At 41.7% G+C, this 24,423-nt stretch overlaps 1 protein-coding gene across 1 annotated transcript; it reads left to right on the top strand.

Annotated features, from left to right (window-relative positions):
* Window positions 1–1,194: 1,194 nt before the first annotated feature.
* On the top strand, window positions 1,195–24,152 carry TIAL1 (TIA1 cytotoxic granule associated RNA binding protein like 1). The gene is given in 13 exon segments (XM_030485770.1): window positions 1,195–1,483; window positions 8,200–8,296; window positions 11,668–11,766; window positions 12,084–12,138; window positions 12,439–12,526; window positions 14,380–14,455; window positions 17,989–18,097; window positions 18,389–18,484; window positions 18,571–18,655; window positions 18,962–19,085; window positions 19,549–19,611; window positions 19,614–19,690; window positions 21,031–24,152. Coding segments are annotated over 13 exon segments (1,116 nt in total). The 5' UTR covers window positions 1,195–1,454; the 3' UTR covers window positions 21,149–24,152.
* The last annotated feature ends 271 nt before the right edge of the window (window positions 24,153–24,423 follow it).

Genomic DNA, 24,423 nt, shown 5'->3' with positions numbered 1-24,423 from the left:
TGGGCCCGGCCATCCAGCCAGTTTTTTACCCAGGGAAGAGTACACCCATCCAAGCCATGAGCAGGCAGTTTCTGCAGGAGAATGTTCTGGGAAATGGTGTCAAAGACTTTACTAACGTCCAGGTCAACAACATCCACAGCCTTTCCTTCATCCAGTAAGAAGGTCATTCTGTCATAGAAGGAGATCAGGTTAGTCAAGCAGGACCTGCCTTTCATAACCCATGGTGACTGCGCCTGATCCAGGTTGTCCTGTATGTGTATGCGGCAGAGACACCTTCCACTAGAGCAGGTTGCTCCAAGCCCCTGTGTCCAACCTGGCCTTGAACACTGCCAGGGATGGGGCAGCCACAGCTTCTCTGGGCACCCTGTGCCAGCGCCTCAGCACCCTCACAGGGAAGAGCTTCTGCCTAAGAGCTCATCTCAGTCTCCCCTCTGGCAGGTTAAAGCCATTCCCCTTGTCCTGTCCCTACAGGCCCTTGTCCAAAGCCCCTCTCCAGGTTTCCTGGAGCCCCTTTAGGCACTGGAGCTGCTCTAAGGTCTCCCCTTCAGGAGCCTTCTCTTCTCCAGGCTGCCCCAGCCCAGCTCTCTCAGCCTGGCTCCAGAGCAGAGCTGCTCCAGCCCTCGCAGCAGCTCCGTGGCCTCCTCTGGCCATCCAACGTATTCTGGTACAGATCAGACAACACAATAACCATCTACAGGACGAGCCCCCCGAGCCGTACCACACCGCTTTATCCCTCAGTTATGCACAAACCACCACAATACTTCAGCGCTGCCTCTGAGCGCCAGAAACCGGACTGAACCCCCGGCGGCCTGTGGCTCAACACGGGCTCTGCCGGCTCCCCGCGGGCCCGGGGCCGAGCCCGGCGCTCTGGGGAGGCAGCGACCCACACAAGCGAATCTTCCCAGGCTGCTGGCGCCCAATCGCCGCCGCCCGAGCTCGGCCCCCGCGGCGGGAGGGCCGGTGTCCGCCGCACCGCCCGGCCCGCCCTGCCGGCCCGCTGCCGCTGGGCCTGCCGGGAGCGGTAGTTCCGTGCCGGCTCTCCGCCCCTGTGCCGGCGGGGCGGTGCGCGGCCACGGGACTACAGCACCCATAGGGCGGGCGGGCCCCGCGGGCCGTCCTGCCGCGTTGTCCCCTTCAGCGCCTACGATCCCCATCGCGCTCCGCGGCGCGGCGGTGGGGACCGGGAAGGAGAATCCGTCCCGAGAGGGAGCGGGGCCGGCGGGGCGCGGCTGCGCAGAGCGCGGCTTCCTGAGTGTCTGGTGGCGGCGGCCATTTTGTGGTGCTTCTTCCCTCTCAGGTTCGGGGCTGCGGTGTCGGGACCTGGCGAGGGGGCGAGACGGAGCGGGGGGAGCCGGGGCCCTCACCCTCACTTTCCCTTCGCCTCCCTGCGCGGCGGAGCCCCCCTCTCCGGCGCTGCCCCCGGCTGCGGCTGAGAGCGGCGCTCGCCCACCATTATGGAAGACGACGGGCAGCCCAGGACCCTGTGAGTGGGGAGGGGACCGCGGGCGAGCCGCGGGGGCTGGGGCAGTGGGGAGGGAGCCCCGGCGGGCCCGGTGCGGAAAGGGCCGGCCCGGCGGCGAGGCGAGGCGGGCAGGGGGATGCCCTCCCGGAGGCGTGCGGGGCCGGGCCGCGGGGGGGGGGGGCGCGGAGAGGCGCGGGCCGGGCGGGTGTGCGGGGAGCAGCGGGACCGGGCGGCGCGGGGGTCCCGGGGCGGTGGGAGCAGGGTCCGGAGCGGGCCGCGGGGCTGGGGAGCGCAGGCCGGGAGAGCGGGGCGGGGAGGGCGCGGGTTTGCGTTGCACCGATTCCAGGCGAAAACTGGGGGGACCGGAGGTGCCGCCGCCGCGGGGGAGGCCGAGGGGACTCCGGGTTTAACTAGTTCCGTGCCCGGTGCCCGGGGGACCCTGACCGGCCGCGGGGACAAGCCTCGCCCGGGGCCGGGCCGGGCCGCCCGTCCTCGGGTCCCCCGTTCACCGCGGTCCCGGCGATAGGAAAGTTCTTTGTGTTCTCCCTGCGGTGGGTGGGATGGGGAACGGCGTGAAACGAGGCTCTCCATGGCGGGCAGATAGGGAAAACTGCTTTTCCCTCCAGTGTTCCATGGTGTGGTTCTGTAGCAGTCTTTTGGGCCCTGGCAGAAGAAGTAACTGTGTGTTGGCCGTGTCTCCCTAGGCAGGGTTTAATCAGTTGGTGGCTGTCATCTGTTTTCTGCTTAAAACTATAAATTCGAGGGGGATTTTTGGGTTGCTGTTGAGTTCTTTTCAACTCTGCAGGTATGGTTTTGACGAGTGTTCTTTGTCCTGTTGACTTATACGAGGGGGGCTTGTATGTGCGGTCAGGCGCTTGAGAGCACTTAATTCTGTTGTTGACCATTTTAAGGAGTTCATAGAACCTCAGTTTGCAGTTGCCAGAGGGTGTGATGTGCTGTATGAACAGCACAGCGTTAGTTCAGGCTGTCCATGTCAGCCAGCCCCAACAGTACGGTGTTCAGGCTGCCCAGAAGAGAGGCAGCTCAGGTCAGTGCAAACGAAACCTTTGTCTATTTAGTTTTTGGGACAGTAGCCTAGAGAAAGGCTTCCAAAGATAGTTTGGATTGAAGGCCACTTTAAAGAAACTACTGAAGCAGAGTGAAATATCTCTGCTTTTTGTTCCCACTTCCAAAATGATGACTTGGCATTTAAGGCTTTTCAAGGCAATTTGTGTGTTTTCTCCTTCCTCTGTCTGCAGAAGTTACTTTAACTTGTTTACAGTGTAGTATAAGTACTTAATTAGCCCTTGCTGCCTGAGATTCATAGTTTAAATAAGCATATCTTAAATGCTTTTTGTGTTGCCTACCCAAATGCTTGGCCCTGATAGTGGATGTAGTTTTCAAAGTGTTGCTTTAGAATGAGTAGAGGTAAAAGGACAAAGTTTTACTCATTTTTGTTTTCATGTTCTCTTCCTGAAAGGCCACCCCGCCCTGTTTTGTAAATAACTGCTGTATCTAGACTAAGTTTTAAACATTCTTCTCTATGTAGACTAAGTATGAGAATGCTTTTTTACTGCTAGCAAGTTTTGGTGCTACACCAGGAGTGGGTTCGATGACCTGACTTAGCCCACTTAGTCACTGACAAGGGAAGAATCCCATTTGTACTAAGATGCCTGAAATAATATCTCCCCATCTGCCCAAGATGTTTTATTGCACAGTGTGAGACTGTTTAATTTGTCAAACTAATAAACAGCATACACATTCATTTCCTAGTAGTTTTATAGTAACCACGCTCGTGTAGGGTTGCTTTCCTGTCATTATTTGAGGGCTTTTTCTTCATAGAACACACAAATTCTGCTGTAACGTTTCTCACATCTCTTGTCCCTCCTTTTATGTGACATACCTTTAAATACAGAACTGCAAGTTGTGTTTGAAAGATTATCATCCCGGGTAATACTTTTCAGGTAGAGGAGTTACATTCTCTCATATAGATAAAACTCAGTAGCCCCCAGGAAGAGCGAATAATATTGTAAGTTGAACTTGTTTTTGTTTGTGTGTTTACAGGGTGAGAAGTGAAGAGCAAAGTGTTTCGGTAGCTATTTGACCACGTGTAAGCACTTGGTTGATAGTTTAAGTGATGCTTTATGAAGTTCTTCAGTGTTTCCTTTATTCCCTCAGGAAAGAAAAACTAAACCCATAGGTGAGGAAGGAAGTTTCTTTGTTTACCGCTTGCAAGCAAGTTTTTAATGATAAAAAGAAGACAGACCCGACGTAACCACTGTTCACTGAACATTTATACCCCTCTTGTGTATCTCAGGAATAATAACTGTTTCCATTTGCAGTCCTTGCAGAGCTGGTGGTTTCCATCATGATGGGTCAGTCATGAACCTCTAAGAATTCAAAGTATTTTCTGAGGCTTAATATAGAAAATAGACATAATTTGCATGTTTATTTCCCACATTTCATAACTAGCAGCCCTGGATAGAAATGTGAAAGGTAACATTCAGCATTTTCTGCCCAAAAGTTTTCCTTACTGCTCTGAACAATTTGAGGATAACTCCAGAAAGGGGGAGCATTTTTGTAGGATTTGTCACAGCCCTTGATTCAAATGGGGTATAGAACATTCACAACATGTAATTTTTCAGCTGGTCCTAAAATGAGCCATAGGCTTTTGATTTTTTTAGGGATTTTTTTATATAGGACACTGGAAAATCTGTTTTCGGTGAGCACTGTTCCATCACATGCTGTATCAAAGTCCTGTTCCACTTTAAAGTGGAAACCAAACTACTGGAAGCCTAATGTGTTGCTGATGTTAGCTGCTGTTGCTGATAACTGGAAGAAAAGTTCCAAATCTGTATGTTCTTCATATCAATGGTTTTAGGGAAAACTCCACGAGCAGTCACAGAATACCCCCAGGTTGTTGTATCATTAGTGGTATATTCAGAGTGTTGTGGGATGTGGATAGGGTACAGAAGTAAGACTTTGGTTGTGAACCAGGAGCAGGATTCCCTTCTCTTGGGCTTCCTTTCGGCTCAGCTCTGTTGTAGAGGAGCACAGTCTGCTAGGAGAGTCTACAGAGTGGATTTTTCTTGGTATCATTTTATTTCTAGTAGCTCAGTAGCACTAGGCAGGGATGCTATTTCTATGGGCTTTTCACCACATCGGTTACTGTACTGCTTATCATACTTTCTTCATTTAAATGTGGAATCTGCCTCTTCTTTCACGTTGTCTGTCTCAGTATGAAAACATATTTACTATCTTTCCACTAAATAGTATGGTAGGGGAGTTTTGTGGACTTAAACTAGTGGCTGTAAACGTCCCCTTCTTCCATACCTGTCTAGGATACAATAAAAACCTGTTTACCTTCACAAAGAGGAATTTTCTGTTCAAGCCAGAGTTTAATTTTAACACTCATTCCTTGCAGATATGTGCTGCTTTTATTCTTTAGATAATTCTACAAGATCTCTGAATTTCAAATGCAGTTTGTTATTCTTTGTGTTGACAGCAGCATTCAGTATTGTAGTTTCAGGAGATACATATAGATACATACATGGTTTGGGTTTTATTTCCTATGTGCTTATGAATTGGTATTTAAGTGCTTCAGACTTGCAGAGGGGAACAAACAGTATTGCCTGTATGCAAAAAGCCACAACTTTTGCTGCCCTGTCCCATTAAACAAGACAACAGCCTAGAAAAGTATAGTAAGTGCTGCTTCTCTGTTGGCTTTTATCATTTTTAAAAGTTTGAATAATATATCCTCTAGAATGTTAAGAACAAGATTGAAATAGTGTGCAATAGCATGTTAAAAGCCATGTGTTTTCTTCAGGTGTGCTTCTGTTGATATTGATTTTGTGAAGTAGAATAGGAAATACTGTGTTCTGTTATATATAATGTCTAAATTGAGCTAGGAAGGGGAAAACTGGGTGCACCAATAGGCTGGCCATGGGTGGTGGGTGATTAGCATCAGCTGAGGAGAGTTTTGTGTTTCCAGAAGGGTAAGCTTTCTGTTCCTGATGTGTTGAATCTATTTCTTCCCTTATTTATATAGTATTCAAACATTGTACACTGAGGATGTTTGTATGTTTTTAAGTCATCTTTAACTGTACTCTGGGAGATAACACTACTGCAACCCATTTCAAGACATGAAAGTAATCATCAAACCTTACTTTTTAGTGTATCGTTCCCAATTTGTCAAGGTTTGTATTCCCATAGTTTAAATGCACTTCAAGAGATTTGGGTCTCTGTGGCTGTTGTCCTTGTTACAGGAACCTTTTATTATGTATTACTCAAGTTTCAGAGTGTTAGCAGCTTGTGAAAGGTATTAATGCCTTCTGACTATGGTAACACTAACCATCAGGGCAGTGTTTATCATATGTATTTAGAGCATTACTGGCCCAGTCGGACTTTCCATCCCATTTGAATCTGGTAATCAGGTGATCCAGAATTACATTGCCCATTTTTATGAAGAGGCCACTTGGTTTATAGCAAAAGTTTATGATGCAGTGTTCTCACAACTGTCTTGATGAAGACATCATGGTATTGGAAATCCACCTGGGATTTCTTCTAGCAGTTAGCGTCATTTATCTTAGTTGAATAGATTTCTTAGGAACGGCTTTTCCTGGCTTTTTTGATTGTCAGACCAAGAGGAATTTTTTAGCTTGCTTTTCAGAGGCTTTGCATTTCCAAAGCACATAGTAATATTATGCAGAAGAGGCTGAGAGTTTGGGTTTCTGTAGTATTAACTGTATTTCTTGTCTGATTTTGCAGTAGAATTAATGTTACTAGGACTTCACTGTACTTAGTTTCATATCAGTGCTACCATACAGGTGTTTATATCAGCATATTAAGGTGTGGTGTTAGTTAATACTGTTCTACAACATACAAAGAAAACAAGGGCTAGTTATAAGTTCACAGCAGTCCTGACACTTCATGTGGGAACTCCTACTGGTACTTGTGGTTTTTTCCCTCTGATTTTAGTAGTATCTTCAAAGGTTAATGTTTCCATTTAAAACTATTAGTGATTTACAATTTGATCTTGGTGAATGATTAACAAAAAATGAGTTAAGGTTTCAGAACAAATGTGTAGATAAATATTTAACTGCTAAGATTTCAGAATAGGGAATTGAGAAGCCAATGAGATGGACAATTTGTTCTGTAATGGGTCTTAGCAGAATTCTGTAGGTTTTAATTTCTTTACTGAAATGCTTCATAACGATACAGGCTGAAAATGCAGCTTCTGTTAATGACTCCTATTAATTCAAATGTATTTAGGAAGAAAGTAATGAGCACACGAAAGCTTCTGATGGCTGTTTCTAATATTCAAGTGATGTGATATGTGATAGGAGAAACTCACTCTGGACCTTGTGTAGCGTTGAAGTCCTGCCTGAGAAAGTGCAGAACTGTTTCATAGCTGTTAAAGAATTACAACATAGACAAAACCCTGTTGATATCATTGTGTAGCGTTCACACAGGGCCCATTTGAACTTTGCTGCAGCTAGATGAAAGTCCAGTTGTCAAACACAGAACTGGCTTTTCAGAAATGGCGCAGGGATGCGTGTTAAGGGAAAGTGTGTGCTTAAATGTCTGCACTCAAGAAGTTGGCTTATGCATAGGCTAAGAAATGCTGGTTTACATTTGCGTTCACTAAAGTGTATTAACAGCTCAGACTGACTTTAGTTTACTGTATTGTGACATTCAGAGGAAAATGAATAAAATGTATATTGCTTCAGCAGCTGAATCACTAAAGTTCTGCTCATGTTGCTGGTTGCGTTTGAATCCTTGATGTCTTGACAGGTTTACTTGTAAAGATGATGAATGTCCCTGTGCTGTGACTTCTGAGTTCTGGTGCTGTGACAAGCCTTTCTCTTAACTGATTGCTTTGCTTACAGTTTGATTACAAATTACTCACTTGAAAGTAGTTCAGTTTTGCATTCATGACTCTTCTCAGCCATCCCTGTGACCTGGTTTTACTTCTTGTGAGCCTAAAACGTAGCAGAGTATCTAGAAGTAGTTCTCAAACTCTGCTATTGGATTTCTGGCTACGTGGGTAAACGTAGGGCTCTGTAAACTAGATGGCTATTGTAAAACTTGAATTATTTCTAAGGTTTTATAAAGAAAACAAATCAGGAAGTATGGGTGATGCTAAACTAACACTGCCAAAACTTTGGGGTGTTTTACAGAGGTGGTAGCTGCGGAGATAGACTCTATGCAGAGCATTCCTATGGCACAGTGCTGCGTGAATTGCCTGTTGGCAAGTGGGCTGCTTTCCCAAATGCTCAGGAGAACAGAAAGATGGAGTTGGAAGGCAGCACAGTTCTGTCTGATAGCTATTACAGGACTAATAGGAGTTCGATGTGGGTTTGTACCCAAATTCAGAAGTAGTCTGGATTAGATGCTCCGTGGGAAGTGAAGCTTAAAACATCTTTTCCCAGTTGTTTGCTTGTTCTTGAGCAATGTTCTTCATGCTTCTGATATTTCTCTCTTGGCACTAGATACCCGTGTCCACTGTAATGTCTAAATCAAGCTTCATGTTCCCAGTTGTGTGGCCAACTTCCGAAACCACATGAATGCTGCATTAAAACTGTATCATGAAATAATCTGTTAATAGTATCTTTAAGATATGTGGGATATTTAAAGGGAGATGTTTCATAGTCATTTAAGAGTTTAGAATCATCGTGACATGCAAGAAGGTGAAAACTTGTGGTTTAAAATGTTCTTTTATTTGTTTCCCTGTGTAGCTATGTAGGAAACCTCTCCAGAGATGTGACTGAAGTTCTTATACTTCAGTTATTCAGCCAGATTGGACCATGCAAAAGCTGTAAAATGATAACAGAGGTAAGGCCGCTTCCAGGGGGGTAGCAAATATAATGTAACTTATCACAAGTTGTGCAACATAAATGGACTTGGGGGCTTCTTTTGCCATTCCTGGTAGTGGGTTTTTAAGTTTCTTGTGCTTGGCTTTGGGGATTACTTTTTGCAGAAGAGACCTGTTGTTGTGTAGAGTCCTGTATTTTTGCTTTAGCCCTGACATACCCTTCACCAGCTGATGATGAGATTCCACTTTATTTAGAAGGTTGTTACCCCCTCTTTTCAGAACCCCGTTCTGATGATCAGAAATGTTATTGTTTCAAATGTTACTCATGGCTATTTGGTACATTTTTTTACCTTATTTAAACATGAGCCTCAGTAATTCCTTTTCCTCTTGACTTAAATGCTGCTTCACTAGGGATGAAAAGTCCAAAATCCTTCCAAACAAGCTGTGCTCTTCCTGAGTCACTTCTGTGCCAGTGCAAATAGCTCTTGTCTGCATCGCTCTGTTCTTAAATCAATTTTTGCTTGAAACGAAGTGACAGAATTCCCATAGTATCCCAGGCAAGGTCTTTTGTACAAAGTGTTGGTAAGTGTTAATACTTCCTGCTCACCATCGCAAATGCTCTGATACCTTTAGGGTTGGTACAATTTCTTTGATCTTGTTGACACATCCCAAGCAACTTCTTTATCCCTAATATTTTTCCTTCCTTGTGCATTTATAACTGATAAACTTCAGGCAGGGACTAGTCAGAACTTTGGCTGGCTTCAATCTTTGGTTCTTCAGCTCTGGTTTGCTCTCCGCGCTTCCTACTTTTACTACTACTTATGCTTCTTACTAACCTGTAATTACAGATTTCCTGAGTACAGTCACATCACTTTTTTTGGCCAAGATTGTTAATGAAGGTATTAAAAGGCAAGTCTTGCAAGCAGACTTCTTTAAGAACACTACTAGTAACTCCTCTGTGGCCTTCTTTTCCTCTCAATATGACACACTACTTTTTGGGGGTATTTTTAGTGGCTTCTTATCCATCTGATGCTTGTTTAATCACTCTCTTCATCTTCACTCATAATTCGTCACTCATTAAAGTCTTCTAATGAAGATAAGAGCTCTGCCACATATTCTACAGGTTTATTGGAGAAAGATGACTAAACAGAAGGATAACAGAGCACAATCGTTAGTTTTGCTCTGAAGAAACAGTTCAGATTGTCATAGGCTCATCAGAAATAAGGTATTGCTGCTCCAGCCTTCAGCTGATGGAGAGACGTTAGCATCAGTTTGATTTCTTGAGAAGATGATGAGAAGTTCCAGCACTCCTTTTACTTGATTTAGGCTTTGTGGCTTTAGGGTTTTACATAACCATGGGAATAACAAGTGAGGCATCTTTCTGAACTAAGGAGCTAAACAAAAAGCCACTCACAGCTACATTCAGTCATCCGGAGGTGAATGCATTGGGCTGACCTTAGCCCCTGTCACTGAGCAGTCAGCAAGTGCAGCTTGGATTCTAGGCTGCAGCTGGCCTGCAGCTACAGCACTTCCAACTATCTGAGTACCTGTCCCTACTGTCCGTCCTCCCAATCAATGTTGTCACCTTTTCATAGGCACCGAGTTGTGTTTAAGTGGTTCTTACCTCTCTGTTGTTACTGGCACTATCAGTCAAGTTTGTACCAGAATGCTTTGAAAACTTCTGTGATTTTCTTTTTCCTTCCCCTCTTTCACCAGGAGTATCAACTGCTTGATCACACTCTCTTTAATTTGTACAATAGATGACATGAACATGTCAAGTGTTGAGAGATTTGAAGTGGTTATTTTGGGGGTATGTAATACTCGGGGGGTGGTGTAAGTAGCACTTACAGGTATCTCAAACTCCTCAAGGTCTGGGCATCTGCGAAAGTGGATCTTCTCATGTTCAGACAAGTTCTTAGTGCTAGAGAAGACCTCTCCACAGCCTAAAAGTAAATTGTACTTCAGTTGAAGCACAGACTGCACTGATCTGCTGAGTCCTTACCTTGTTTTCATTGTAGCAGGAAAGTAGTATGGGAAGAGGAGTGAATTAAGGCTCACTGTTTTGGGGCATCTGAGGTGAACGTGCTCGTAGAGCACTTTATTGCTGTTGTAACTTAAACTCTCTTTTTTTATGATCTCAGGTGTATTTTCTTTGTCTGTTCATTTGCATCAGTTAAAGACACCGATTACTGACTGTTTAGAAGGATGTCTTCACACTGCTTGATCATTTTAGGTATAAAAAGGCCTTGTGATCAGTTAGCTATGAGATCTAAATAGCTTCCCTTGTTCATGCTTAGACAGAAGTGTGTTAGAAGATGTGCAATCCAGTTTAACAGGGCAGAATTAGAATTTCTTTGTCCATATAAGCATGTATGAATTTCCAGAAGTTAAATAATGGAACTGGCAAAGGCCTGCTCTTAAGTCGAGTTAGGCCATGCTCTACCTGACACTGGGGGATGTTGATACACAAGAATGCTGGTGTCAAAGCAGTTTCTTTACATGCTAGACCCTTCTCTGTCCATGCAAGAAATAATTGGTTTAATTCAATATTAGTGTTTATTATCTCCTACTCTGCATGTACACAGACCAGTTAGTGTAGATATTTTGGTGTAAGGCTCTAGGTTTTGTACTCATTACATCCTTTAGGCAGAATAAATCCAATGGCATTCTAATCATCATTTCCACTTGATCAACTTTTCTATGTTCTTTGCACTGAATAGTTTGGTACATTTAATACTTCAGTGAGTTTTGTTTGTCTATTAGTATTGTTAAAGGTGTTTGTTAGGCCACCTTACAAAACCAGGTTATACCCAAGATTGAAGAGTAAGAATTAATATCTTTTTTTCCCCCAGTCAAACTGTTTGAGTTCTTTTAAAGGGGTATTTCCCAATTGCTGTGTGTAACATTTTTCACTTGAGACTGAGAAAATGCAACCTGTGATTTTTACTCAAATAAAAGGAAAGACTTCTTAAGTAGGAGGAGAGAGAAAATTGGCAATAATGTATCTGGGGAACAAACCTTTTAAGCTTTGAGTATATACGTGAGTCAGAAGACCATTTTTGTTCTTCTCTCCATTCTTCCCCTTTCCCCCCCTCCCTTCCATCCAGTCTGCAGATCACTTTTTCTGGTAGTTGAATTATTTTTGGTGTAGTAAACCTGAAGTACTGAGCCTTCACACAAAGTAAACTGTATTTCAGACATTACTAGACCTTTAATAAAAGTCCATCTTGATAAATCTTGCATTTAAGTGTAATGTCAAAGGCTATTTCATAAATCTAATGCAAATCACTCTTAAAGTTTCTAGCTATAAGTAATATATTTTCCTGGATTTTCTTCTCAGCAACCCGATAGCAGAAGGGTCAACTCTTCTGTTGGATTTTCTGTTTTGCAGCATACAAGCAATGACCCTTATTGCTTTGTGGAATTTTATGAACACAGAGATGCAGCTGCTGCATTAGCTGCTATGAATGGGAGAAAAATTTTGGGGAAGGTAAGTTGCTTACATTGGAATCTTAGATTTAAGGAATCTTAAATCTTAGATTTAAGGTTTGTGTAAAAACTATTAATAAAACTGTGGGATGTTCATTTTCTTGAAGGTGTTTATTGTAATATTTTAGAGTAAGACTTTTAAAATACTGAATGGAAAAGTCCTGTTTAGGAAACATACTGTTTGTGATGTTCTAACTATGACAGTGTTTTATATTGAGTGATGACTTGTAGACATTGACAGTTGTAACCCACCCTTGAATGAACTTATGAAATATAAGGATTTTGTGAATTTATACTAAATCTTATGCTTATTTTCAGGAGGTCAAAGTAAACTGGGCAACAACACCAAGTAGCCAGAAAAAAGATACATCCAGTAAGTAAAGTAATGCCACAGTATCACTTCTACACAAATCCTTCCCAACGTGGTAATAATTTGCCATAAATGCATTTAAACGTAACTTTTCTCCTTCCCATCTTGTGTTTAATAGAAGTTTGCAAACTAATTCTTCTGTTTCTGCTTTACACCTGGGGAAACTGGAGTGGACAGATTAAATTGCTGCTGCTCATCCAATGGAATCCCGGTTCCCTGCGCGGTGTGCAGAGCATCACTTTCTGAGGAGTTGACATTGTAGATAGCAGTTAAATATTTGATTAGTAAATTATTTATTTTCAGATCACTTCCATGTGTTCGTTGGGGATTTAAGTCCAGAAATAACAACAGAAGACATCAAGTCAGCATTTGCTCCCTTTGGTAAAATATCGTAAGTATCATCATAAACATTTCCAATATCGGTTAGAAAATGACAGTGAAAATATGTTGGAGTTTGAAATGTTAGTTCTTGTCTCTTTAGATGATTTTTTTCTGCTGTTGATTTCCTTATGTTGGGTGGGCAGTAAAGAGGGGTTATTGTTTCATCTTGATATCTCTCATGATTGCAAATACAGTAATGTAATTGTGCTCTGGGTTTGCTGAAAGCAATGTGCTTTTAACCTAATTTATATGCTAATGTCCTTCAGCTTCTTATTAAAAGTTAATTACTGTTCCTAAGTGTGACTTTTTGTTGTTTAGAATGTGTAGAAAGTAGTGACTTGATAACTGGTATATGTTGCATCCTTGGTGTATTGTGTATGCATTCATACTGCGTTTCATAGGCAGTAGAGAACACTGGGTAATTAGAATATAACTTTATGAAGCAGCTATTGAATAACTTGTGATGAACGTGTTGCAAAAAGCTAATACTTAATGAGATCTGCTTTTGGGGGATGATAACAGGGGGTGAATTAAGGTTATAGTATTAAGTGAAAACATGGTGGCTTTACAATATGTGCGCATTTCTGCCGGTTAAGAGAAGGTTACTTTAAACTTCTCATAGATAATTCAGGTGATCCTAAATCACCTGGTGTTTTAATGGAACACGTTAAACGTGACAAGCATCCTTGTGAATGCTAAAGTGTGTATGTCCTTAAGAGTACATGAAGTTGCACATGAAGGTTTGCAGGAATATAGCTCTAAGAGCAAAATGCTGAGTTTTCTCTTGTTCTGTACATTTTGAAATGAAATCATAAATCTTATTTCTTACCTCTTGCTATTTTGTTTACTTTGCTTTTTGTCTCTTAAATGTGGTAAGTAAGTACTGTTTTAAAAATGGGGTTTTAAAGAGAATAATTCAGGTTTCTGTTTTCTCAATCTATATTTATACCTGAGACCTGCAGTTTTTCTAAAGTCCAAGTCACAATTAAAAGTAATAGCATTCTGGTTATTTTGCAGAATTGCTCATAAGAATGGACAGGATCTTGAAGGCTAACTGCAAGGAACTGTGCACACTGGAACTCAGTTGTAGATTTTTTCTCATTTCTATTTATTCTTATTATACATTATTTATATATACATATTTTAGTATTTACATTTTAACATTCTATATTCAGTGCAGTTCTATATTTCCAATCATTTTAACTTACTCACTAAAATTTCTGTGTAAATTTGTTGTTTTCGTACTGGTGTGCTTAGCATTGTTGTTAGTTTTATTCTCCTTTTCTTAAATATCTGAAAATGTCAATTTTTCAAAATTTACAGCTCCCCAAACTCCAAAATGATGCTAGAGAATTGACCAAGAAAAATAAAGAAATCTGTTAACAGGCCATGTATGCCTTTTAATTCCTATTTTTTCCTCTTTTTCCATTTTTTTAATATTTCATATATTTGGTATCAGTAGGCAGAAGACATTTAACTATTTAGAGAATGCATGGTAACTTAGCTAGAATTGTTACAGTAATTTCTAGAACAGTAAAACCTTAGAGGACCCTAGCCAATAGAATATTAGCAAAGGAAACGTTGTCTCTCTTTATGCTGCCCAATTTGAGCATTCTAGTTGTAGCCAGCAGAGGTTATGTGCATAGGTTGCATGTTTATTACATGTTATTTTTTTTTGTCCTACTGCTTTTTTCTAACAGGTAAAGAAGCAATAGGGGAGAGTTCAGGAATGACTTGTAGTTGTAGGGCTAACTGAATTGATAAGACAAAATTATGCTCACGATACAGTGTGTGTGGTTCCTTTTAGTTTTTATTTTGCAGGGTATTAATATTGCCCTCATATAGCTGTGCTTCTCTTCACAGGGATGCACGGGTAGTTAAAGATATGGCAACTGGAAAGTCAAAAGGCTATGGTTTTGTATCTTTTTATAACAAACTGGTGAGTAAGCACGATGTCCATTGAAAATCATTGTCTGTTTTCCACTTGTAGCTTTGCCTCTTTGTTTATGTGTTCACTGCATGTCAGGCTTTCCCAAGGGAAATAAATTTGCATGTACGGGACAAATGCACTTCAATCAAAAGTATCTTTCGTTATCTGTGGTTAAGGGTTGAAACCATTTGGATGACAGGAATGCTGTGAGAACATTGTGTAAGAAGATCCCTCAACGTAGAAAGCTTGTTTTCCTGTGTTAGGGTAGTTCAGCTCAGTCTGTGGAACCATCTCCCCTCCGGCGAGCTGGGTGCCCGGTCTGATCAGCAGTGCTTTGGGTTTCTTAGCTGAGGCACCATGCCACGTCCCTGTGTTAAGGTAGGAGCCCCCCTGCAAAATGATGTCCTGGAGCCCTCAGCGGCGCAGTGCCACGCTGCATGGCAGGGTTTGGTCCTGTGAGGGTGCTGAGGCGCTGGCACAGGGTGCCCAGAGAAGCTGTGGCTGCCCCATCCCTGGCAGTGTTCAAGGCCAGGTTGGACACAGGGGCTTGGAGCAAGCTGCTCTAGTGGAAGGTGTCCCTGCCCGTGGCAGGGGGTTGGAACTGGATGAGCTTTCAGGTCCCTTCAACCCAAACCATTCTGTGATTTGCCAGGTTTAGGTTTGTGCCAAAGCTCAGTCTTTCTGGGGACCTAATGCAACCAAGCGTGTCAGACTCTGAAGTATAGCCAGATTTACTTGAGCTCTGCATCTTCATAAAGCTGTTGGTTGGTCCTTTGCTTTAGTTGTTATTTTGAACTCTAAGATGGTTCTTTGTATTCAGTAATTTTCAGCTAAGAGTTGCTTCTGTACTTCTAAAGCATTTTGCTTATGCATATTGTAAAACTGAAGGTTGTTCTTGGCTTTGTGTTGGATGGTCTTACATGATGGATGACTTATACATGCTCAGGAAAAAACGCTTTCAATAAGGGACTAGTATCCCTTTGATGCAGATGTTAAAGGTGTTATTTGTAGAGTTTAATCAGTGTAGTAGTGATAAAAATAGTGCTGTGCCCTATTATCTATAGCAATACAATTGACTCAACAAATAATCCGTAGTAATTTGGAAGTTAAATGTCAAACAGCATGAGAAATTTGTGACAATTGATAGAATTGAGCTGTACATTAGGGCAACATGAGGAAACTGTAAACCGTTTTCCTTAAATATTTAGCTTAGGAAAACCACACATAGCTAAGGATTTGGGGCACATAAGCCTGTTAGTATGGTCAGAAGTCCTATGTGTTAAGACTTCTGTGTTCTGTCACAGTTATCTGGAAATGAATCTTGATCAGAGGAAAAAGTTGGAATTTCTCATCTTCAGATTAGCAAATGCCAGAAGGCGTTACGACTGGATGCCTTGATTTAGTGTATTTTTCCACTTAGGCTTGGTTTATTTTGTGTTGCAGCTGGAATAGACAAGAGGAATCTTGTCTTGTTTTCTTATTCCTCTTCCCTTCTTGTATGGTTGTGTTTGGTTCCTGTGACTGTAGGGAAAATGTTGTAACAGTCATATGGAATGCAAGTTACTGGATTCTTTTAAGACTGAGCCATAAAACCTCCAAATTAAAATCTCTATTCATTCTGCAGAATTAATCATAGAATGGTTTGGGTTGGAAAGGACCTGAAGCTCATCCAGTTCCAACCCCCTGCCATGGGCAGGGACACCTCACTCTAGACCATGTCACCCAAGGCTCTGTCCAGCCTGGCCTTGAACACTGCCAGGGATGGAGCATTTATCTCTTCCTTGGGCAGCCTTTCCAGTGCCTCAGCACCCTCACAGTAAAGAACTTCTTCCTCATATCTCCCCTGAATGGCTAAATTCTAAATGTCATACTAAAAAGTACTTGTAAAACTGATTGCTGTTCGCTCATACCTCAGCCGCACCCCTGCTGTTGTGGCACGGCCACCCTGAGCTGGCAGTTGAAGGCCTATTTTTCAGACCTTATTGTTGTCCCGCTAGGTTTGGGGAAGTGGGATGTGTGCCCAGGTTGCAGGTCTCTAGCCTGAGGTCCTGATGCACACCACACTTGTGAGAAAATTAAAATCCTGCAGTGAACTGGAACAGTTACAGCACGGGCTCGTTCCATTTGTGTCACTGCGGTGATCCTCACGCCTGGCAGCAAGGTTCATTAGAGGTACTTGCCTTTCCTAGTCAGTTTGTAACTTACGTTTTGGGAGCGAGGGTGCTTGGGTGAGGTTTGGTTTTGTTTTATTGTCTGGTGGTTTGTTTAAGTCTTTTCTTATCAGACATCTCATCATTTCTTTACTGTATTTACGTATTGTCTTAAAAATGAGCACCCTGTGTAATTAATACTTAGGAGGATCAAGGGCCTGAGTGATTTAAGAGATGAATGCTATAGCTGGAAGCCTTCAGTGTGAGGCAGGACAGTGCTAGCTGCTCACTGTTACCTTGTCCGTGTGTTCTCTTTGTCCCATGTACTTGGCGTTTTCTTTCTTAAGCTTTGTGCCCTTGGGAGAGCATTTCAAACATCTGTACCATTTGCTCTGCCTCTTCTTTCAAAGCAAATGGAGAAAAAATAGCTACTTGCAGGTGTTAGCAAAGTTACCCCATGCTTACTAGATGTTTCTGCTTACAATGTGAACTTAAAAGATAGTCTTCTAATTCATGCTCGAGATCAAAGTTAAGCCACGTGGGCCCTGGACTCACTTTTACGTGTGTTCCTGCAATGACTTTACTATTCAGAGAATTGACAAAGCAGTCTGTGCTCAGACAAGTCTTGCGTGCCTCCAGAGGGCAGAAGAGAGGATGGGACAGGGGGAGTGTGTGCAAATAATAAATAAAAGCAATGTGCTCAATCTAGTTGTGTCTCAGCATTACAGTTTCTTAGTAACTGCCCTTCAGCCCTCCCAGAATTTGGGATTTTGGGCCTGGTTATGTTGAGTGCATATTAAGACTCTGAAAAACCCCATTCAGATTGTGCTGTACAATGTCTTTTGCAGACACATACTGCAGGGTGTAAACGTTACTTGGGCTCCAGCTGAGAAATTTTTCAGTGAGTGAGGGATTTTGATGGTTTTAAAAGTCTTCCCTGACTTTTCATCAGTAAATATACTTTTGTGTATTGTATTTTTAATAAAGTCATTGGCAAACAATTTGATTTTTCAATAGTTAAAATGACAGTAGTTTTATTTCAGTCATCACTTCTGGCATCTGTATGACCTTTGCACTTTTTGGGGGCAGCCTTCAGATATTCTAATACAGATGCTGGTTGTGTAAAATTAGTGTATGTATGACTGTAGTTGGCTTCTAACCTGGGTGTGGAAAATGGGGCTGGGAGGAAGGTTGGGGACCTTCTCTGTAACTGATGGGCCTCAAGTTACTTCGTTTTTGGCTACTTGTTGTGGTTGCTCAGAATTTCATGTACTTTTTAGTAGTTACTGTTGTCAACAGAATTAACTGTCAACCAAGTCTTTCTTAGAAGTAGAAAGACTTGTATATACTTCTTGTTTGGATGTGTTACAATCTCTATTTTCATCTCTTTAGGATGCAGAAAATGCTATTGTACACATGGGAGGCCAGTGGTTGGGAGGCCGTCAGATCAGAACTAACTGGGCAACACGGAAACCACCAGCCCCCAAAAACACACAAGAAAGTAAGACCTTCATATAATGCTTGGTTGTGTTTGCTCTCTTGCACGGCACTGTTCAGTGGAGGAATGAAACATACTGCTGCCAAAATCATGTCAATTATGTATCTAGTTTGACTTCCAGATCTTAAATGATAGATTTTTTTTTGTATATTAGAGTCATAGCACTGCTGATCTGTCATAAAATGCTGAATGTGTGTGCTAAATGTGTAATTCATCCTTGTGTATGAGGTAAGTATGTGGGACTCTCTGGTTACTGATAGCCTACTGCTTAAAACCAGTCTTCTCTCTTTATAGATAATACAAAACAGTTGAGATTTGAAGACGTAGTAAATCAGTCAAGTCCAAAAAATTGTACTGTGTACTGTGGAGGAATTGCCTCTGGGCTAACAGGTAGGATTTGTTCTGTTGCTTTTGGTATTACTGAAGCTTTTCGGCCAGCAGGATGGTTACTAACTCAAAAATGTTGTATGTTGTAGATCAACTTATGAGACAGACTTTTTCCCCATTTGGACAGATAATGGAAATAAGGGTGTTTCCAGAAAAAGGTTACTCATTTGTCAGGTATGGAGAGAAAAAAAACAAAAGCTGTTGTTTTGTTCATGTGGTAATGTTTCACCTTTGTGTAGTTTCGCTTGGTTGTGCTTCTGCTGGTACATTAAAAGCTGTCATGGAAAAATATGGAACTTAAAAATGTGGCCACCAATCTTGTTACCTGGAAAGATGAATATCTGCGAAAGCAGATCTTTTTCTCTGGATATCCTGGATGTATGGATGGAGTCACTGTTCTTTAACAAGCAGGTGAAGGTACTATGAAGCATAACATAGGTGCTGTGAAGCGTAACATGTGTTTGTTTTTACATCCTTTAGATTTTCAACCCATGAAAGTGCAGCACACGCTATTGTTTCAGTTAATGGAACCACAATTGAAGGACATGTTGTTAAATGTTATTGGGGTAAAGAATCCCCTGATATGACTAAAAACTTCCAACAGGTAACTGCACTTTTACCTTTTCATTGTATTGCAAAAGCAGTTGTGTATATACCTGTCATACCTTCCCAGTTACGATAGCTGAATTTTGTGCTGGAGTTCTTATGAAATCCCATGTTCTGTCTCAGTTATGTTCCAGTTGTTCATCAAATTGGGCTAGTGATTTTGATGGAATATCTGTTACTGTCTTCTGGATATGATTCAAGATAGGGAGAAACTTTGAGGTAATTCTGATTCTTGCTAGTTCCCTAACTGCAGACCAGGTGACTATCCATCCAAATATTCTTTGGTGTTTCAAACGCACACAGACATGCTTTTCAGTCATAGTGATGTCTTATTTGGCTGATCTCTTTATTGCTCCTTTTAGCCCTGTGATTGATAGAGCCCAAAATTTTGCCTTCAGCAGCATAAAAGGAACATAATCCATCTCTAGAACCTGTAATACTGTGATTTATTCTCTCTTTAGGTGGATTACAGTCAGTGGGGGCAATGGAGCCAAGTATATGGAAATCCACAGCAGTATGGGCAAATATATGGGCTAACGGGTGGCAAGTACCATCATATGGAATGTATGGCCAAGCATGGAATCAACAGGGTTTTGGAGTAGAGTGAGTAATTGTATTTAATTCTTTTAGACTCTTCCAAGAACGTTAGAGCTGAGTTTCAGGCTCAGTTGGTTCAAGGATTGAACAAGGTTTCAAGCCTTAGGTGGACTTGTACGTGCTTAAAGCTTATGTTTAATGATTTCCATGGAGCAAATCAAGGGGTGAGTCACTCTGACTTGTGCTCACTCACAGGCTTTATGTGTATGGGTGTTTCGAGACTGAAGGCAACAGAGACCTTCTCCAGTAGTTTCGGATGGTGGTCTTGTCTGGTGCCTAAACATTTACTCTGACTTGAGGTGGTGAATACTGGAGAGTCTGAGACAGGGAGCCCTGGTATTGCCTGAAGGGTTCACGGCCCTGGAGAGCAGCAGCTACCCATGGACATTTGAACTTCTGCAGGTTGAGAATTCGGGTGGGCTTTTAGTACTTGATCTCTTGAAGTCTTCACAGCAACTTTCTGTTTTAACTTACTTTTAAAATAACTTCTTTGTCCACATAGTTCTTCATTACCTCTTGCAAACTAAACCTATTAAGCCCTGATAGACCTATCCCTGATATTCATGCCGGTTAGGTTTGAGAATTCTTTGCATTTCTGCATCACTAATGTTGACTTACAGCCACCTGTGTATGTACATGCCTTTGGAGGCAGTTCTCCTATGCAGCTAGTACCCAAGGTTTGTGGGGCTTTTCCCCCACTCTTTGTTCTTAAAAAGCCTATGACATTTTCAAGACTTGCATGTTGTAGCACTTAACCTGCATTTTTCATTAAAGAGAAGAAGAAATTGGTCTGTTTTGGTATGAATAGTTTGTTCATTCATTCGTTCAATGGTATGAGTGTTCAGCCTGGAGAAGAGAAGGCTCCTGAAGGGGAGACCTTAGAGCAGCTCCAGTGCCTGAAGGGACTGACAAGAAACCTGGAGAGGGGCTTTGGGCAAGGGCCTGTAGGGACAGGACAAGGGGAATGGCTTGAACCTGCCAGAGGGGAGATTGAGATGGGCTCTGAGGCAGAAGCTCTTCCCTGTGAGGGTGCTGAGGCGCTGGCACAGGGTGCCCAGAGAAGCTGTGGCTGCCCCATCCCTGGCAGTGTTCAAGGCCAGGTTGGACACAGGGGCTTGGAGCAACCTGCTCTAGTGGAAGGTGTCCCTGCCCGTGGCAGGGGGTTGGAACTGGATGAGCTTTAAGGTCCCTTCCAACCCAAACCAGTCTGGGATTTGATGAATAGTAGTATAGGAAGTATGTTTTACGTTCCTTTTTTGGGTCTGTTTTCTTGTAAATAATAGCTTGTATGATGATTTTTTTTCTTTCTTCCTTTCCTTTTTTTAACCATCCTGTTTCTTTTTAAGCCAATCTCCATCTGCTGCCTGGATGGGTGGATTTGGTGCTCAGCCTGCCCAGGGACAAGGTGCTCCTGTAATACCTAACCAAGCTGGATATGGTATGGCAAGCTACCAAACACAGTGAGCTGGGACTCTGTTTAAAAGTGTGTATTTCATGATAGGCTGCAGTTTCCAGTGACATTCTGAAGACTGGAATGTAGACAATGAAAAAAAAAAAATGAAAAAAAAAAAAAGAAAATATTTATTTTAAAAATGGAAATGTTTGGAACCTTTAGCACAGCTTTGCTTTGGTGAAGGACACAAATGTCTTCTAGTTCTGCCTTTTAAAGTTTTTGTTCATGATGGAGATGAACATGTTTTTCTTTGTGTACAAAAATGAAAAATAAAGTCAATAAAGACAATTCTGACTACAAATTTTGATATAGTAGGAGAACTGGCTAATGGATTTGATCTTTAGGTTACCATTCCATTCTATTTTTTTTTTTTTCCTTGTGTGTGTTCTGTCTTCAGTGTTTTACATCACTGTGCTTTTAAAGAGAAAGGACGTTGCAAAACACCGAGTTGCTTCTGCTCGAACACGCCTCCTGAACTAAACTGTGGACCGATCATTCCAACCGAGAAGACAGTATTGATTTTCCCAGTCCCTCTGGGCAGAGCTCAGAAAGGATGTGTAGGGCTCGAAGGAATGTTTTTTTTAGAGATATATTTAATTTTTCTACATGCATCAAGAGTCTGATACAAAGAATAGGTCAGCCTCAAGTGAAAACCAGTACTGTCTGAGTAACGCCACATCACTCTTGCTGTCCACGTTCAGGCACACGTGAAACCTTTTCAGAGCTGGTTTGCTTATTAAGACTGTAGGAATTCGCATTTGATTTTGAGAAGTAAAGGGTTTTTGCAAGTATGTGGTTTGTACTCAAAGCAGACACTCATACTTGGGCTTTTCCATCAAGTTTGAAGGCTACACATTGTAAATATTTCATAATGACAGTGTTTCAAAAGCATGCTCAAACATAGAAGTAGCAATGTAATTATTCAAAGTAATACTTAATATACTCTACTGCTTTAAAGGCAGTAGATTGACAAGAATGTGCAAGACTGACATTTCCAAAGTTGGCTATTATGTAAAGTTACATAAAGAACTATAACAAAGAGCCTTAATTTTAATTTCATAAACCTTTAATGCATCACCTTTTTTGTCATTAGAAATACCAAGTTTTTTTTTTTTTTGCTTTACATTATTTGGTATGTAAATACCTTGGTTAACAACCTTGTAAACCTATTTCAAGGTTCTTCTAAGTTGTATAGTATCTTGAGTGTTTTGAAAAAATCTCGATGTTTTTTAAGTCTAGAAATATTTTGCCCAAGAATTTTTTAACAAGATTGTTAAAAACATCTTATTTTAGAGACTATTCAATGTGCCATTTGGTAAATGGAGATGCAGTTGAACCAGTACACTGAGTTGTGACTTATTTTTAATTCCAGTTTTTTGTCTTTCCGGGTGGTTTGCATGTGATGAACCTGTACAGAGGCTGGGTTGTTTGTGTACTGAGTGTGTAAATGGATAAATCATGAAGATGTTTCAATGGTATACTTGGGTTCTTTCTGAATTATTTTATGGATACATTGATATAAACTGCCTCAATAAATTTGAAGTTGAAAATGAACGTAAGTTAGATACAAGTACTGTGTCTTACCTGTGACAGCTAGGGGGTGCAGATGTTCCAGCTGTGTACCAGATGCACTGAGGCAGGCGCAGTTCAAGAAGCAACGGTAGGATTCGCAGTGGTAGTTCAGCGAAGCAAACCTCCATTGTAACAGGAGCAGGATGTGTTGTAAACGAGTGTCTGAGGAGCTGTACATTTGATCTTTTCTGTTTCCTACCATGCAGGTGGTAGAATAGCTTTTTGAAATGGAAACTTTTGCAGTTTTGTTAAACCCAGCCGGGTTGTGCAAATAACTACACTTGATGCTGTAGCATATCACATGAGGTTTGGTTTTTATTCTCTCCTCTTCTACTTGACATGTTAAATAGTACCTTGACTTTTAGTTCAGGTTGGAAGTGAGATATATTGAAAGAGTAATTTAGTTGGCTCCACTGTACCCAGAGATACATGTAACTCTGGGCATCTAATGCATGCAATAATGACTGAAGGTAGTGTGGAACCAGAAGTGCTTGTGATGGCAGAATTGGCCCTTTTTCTCTGTTTCTCCTTTATGGTATCTGTAGTGGTTTTCTGCCTAAGTTAGGAATCTTGCCTACAGGACCTTGGGTTTTCTATGGATTTTTGTATATATGTGTATATCTACGCGAGGATCGGCCTATACATTGTAGTTTGGGGGAAAAAAAAAATCACAAGCAAGTCTGCAGTTCTGTTACATTTATCAGGTTTAAAAAGAAATCACAAGTCAGTAGATCTATGAACTGCAAGTTACTGTAGGGTTTCTTAGGCTTCACTTGAAATCTGAGGTTTCTACATAATTCTAAGTGTTTAACATAACATATGCTGGTATATAAGCAGTGTGTTCTTTAGGCACTACTGAAGATCTAGATGATGCAAGTACCTTGCCATATAAATGCCCATATAAATGGGTGTAAGATTAAGGCAGTGATCTTTCAGGTCTCAATGTGTAGATCACCTTAAATCTGATTATTTAATATGCCTGCTGTAGAGCTGGCCTGTATTTCAGGATGAAAGATAGTATCTACTTTCTCATTGAAGTCTTTTGTCATTGATTTTTATACAGCTTTTCTTTCACGGTGATATTTCTTCGCAGACCACTCAAGATATGGGAGTCTCCAGTGTCCTTTAATGTTTCTCTAGCACTGCAGGGGAGAGTTGTAATTTGGATTGCTTTCTACTCAGTAGCGTTCAGAAATGCATCACTGACAGTGTTTTTTGGCACCAAAGAGCCTCTTGCACCACACTGCTTTTACGAGTGACTGTTACACCACTGTCATTTCTCTAACTACAGATATCAACCACTACCGACCCCTTTGCCACTACAAGGCTTTGGATTTCCAAACGTATTGATTTCTCATGGCTTGAGTCGATGCGTACAACCTGAAGCAAGGTTGGAATCTGCATTTGCAGCAAATGTTCAATAAAAGTGAAACATGATAAAGGGCTTATCCTGTATTGTCATCTGTCAACAAGCATTGTCCCTCCTTGCTGTAAACCTGACAACGGGCCGACAAGGATGAACTTGTAAACTATGCACTTGTGCTCGTGTAAAAGATGTTCAATTTAAAGCTTTTCATACGAAACCAGTTTGTATGTTTCAGAGTTGCAGTAGTAAGGCTGTAAATCGAAGGTTACGTGTAGCATTTCATCAGTCCTGCCTCCTTGTGTATATTTGTTAACAGTTTTCAGACAGACCCTTCCTGCAGAACCTTCC

Source organism: Strigops habroptila, chromosome 5, assembly GCF_004027225.2.
Source record: "Strigops habroptila isolate Jane chromosome 5, bStrHab1.2.pri, whole genome shotgun sequence".
NCBI classification, from domain to species: domain Eukaryota; kingdom Metazoa; phylum Chordata; class Aves; order Psittaciformes; family Psittacidae; genus Strigops; species Strigops habroptila.
Note: the sequence above shows the minus strand (reverse complement) of the source record. Positions and strands in the feature narration are given on the sequence as shown.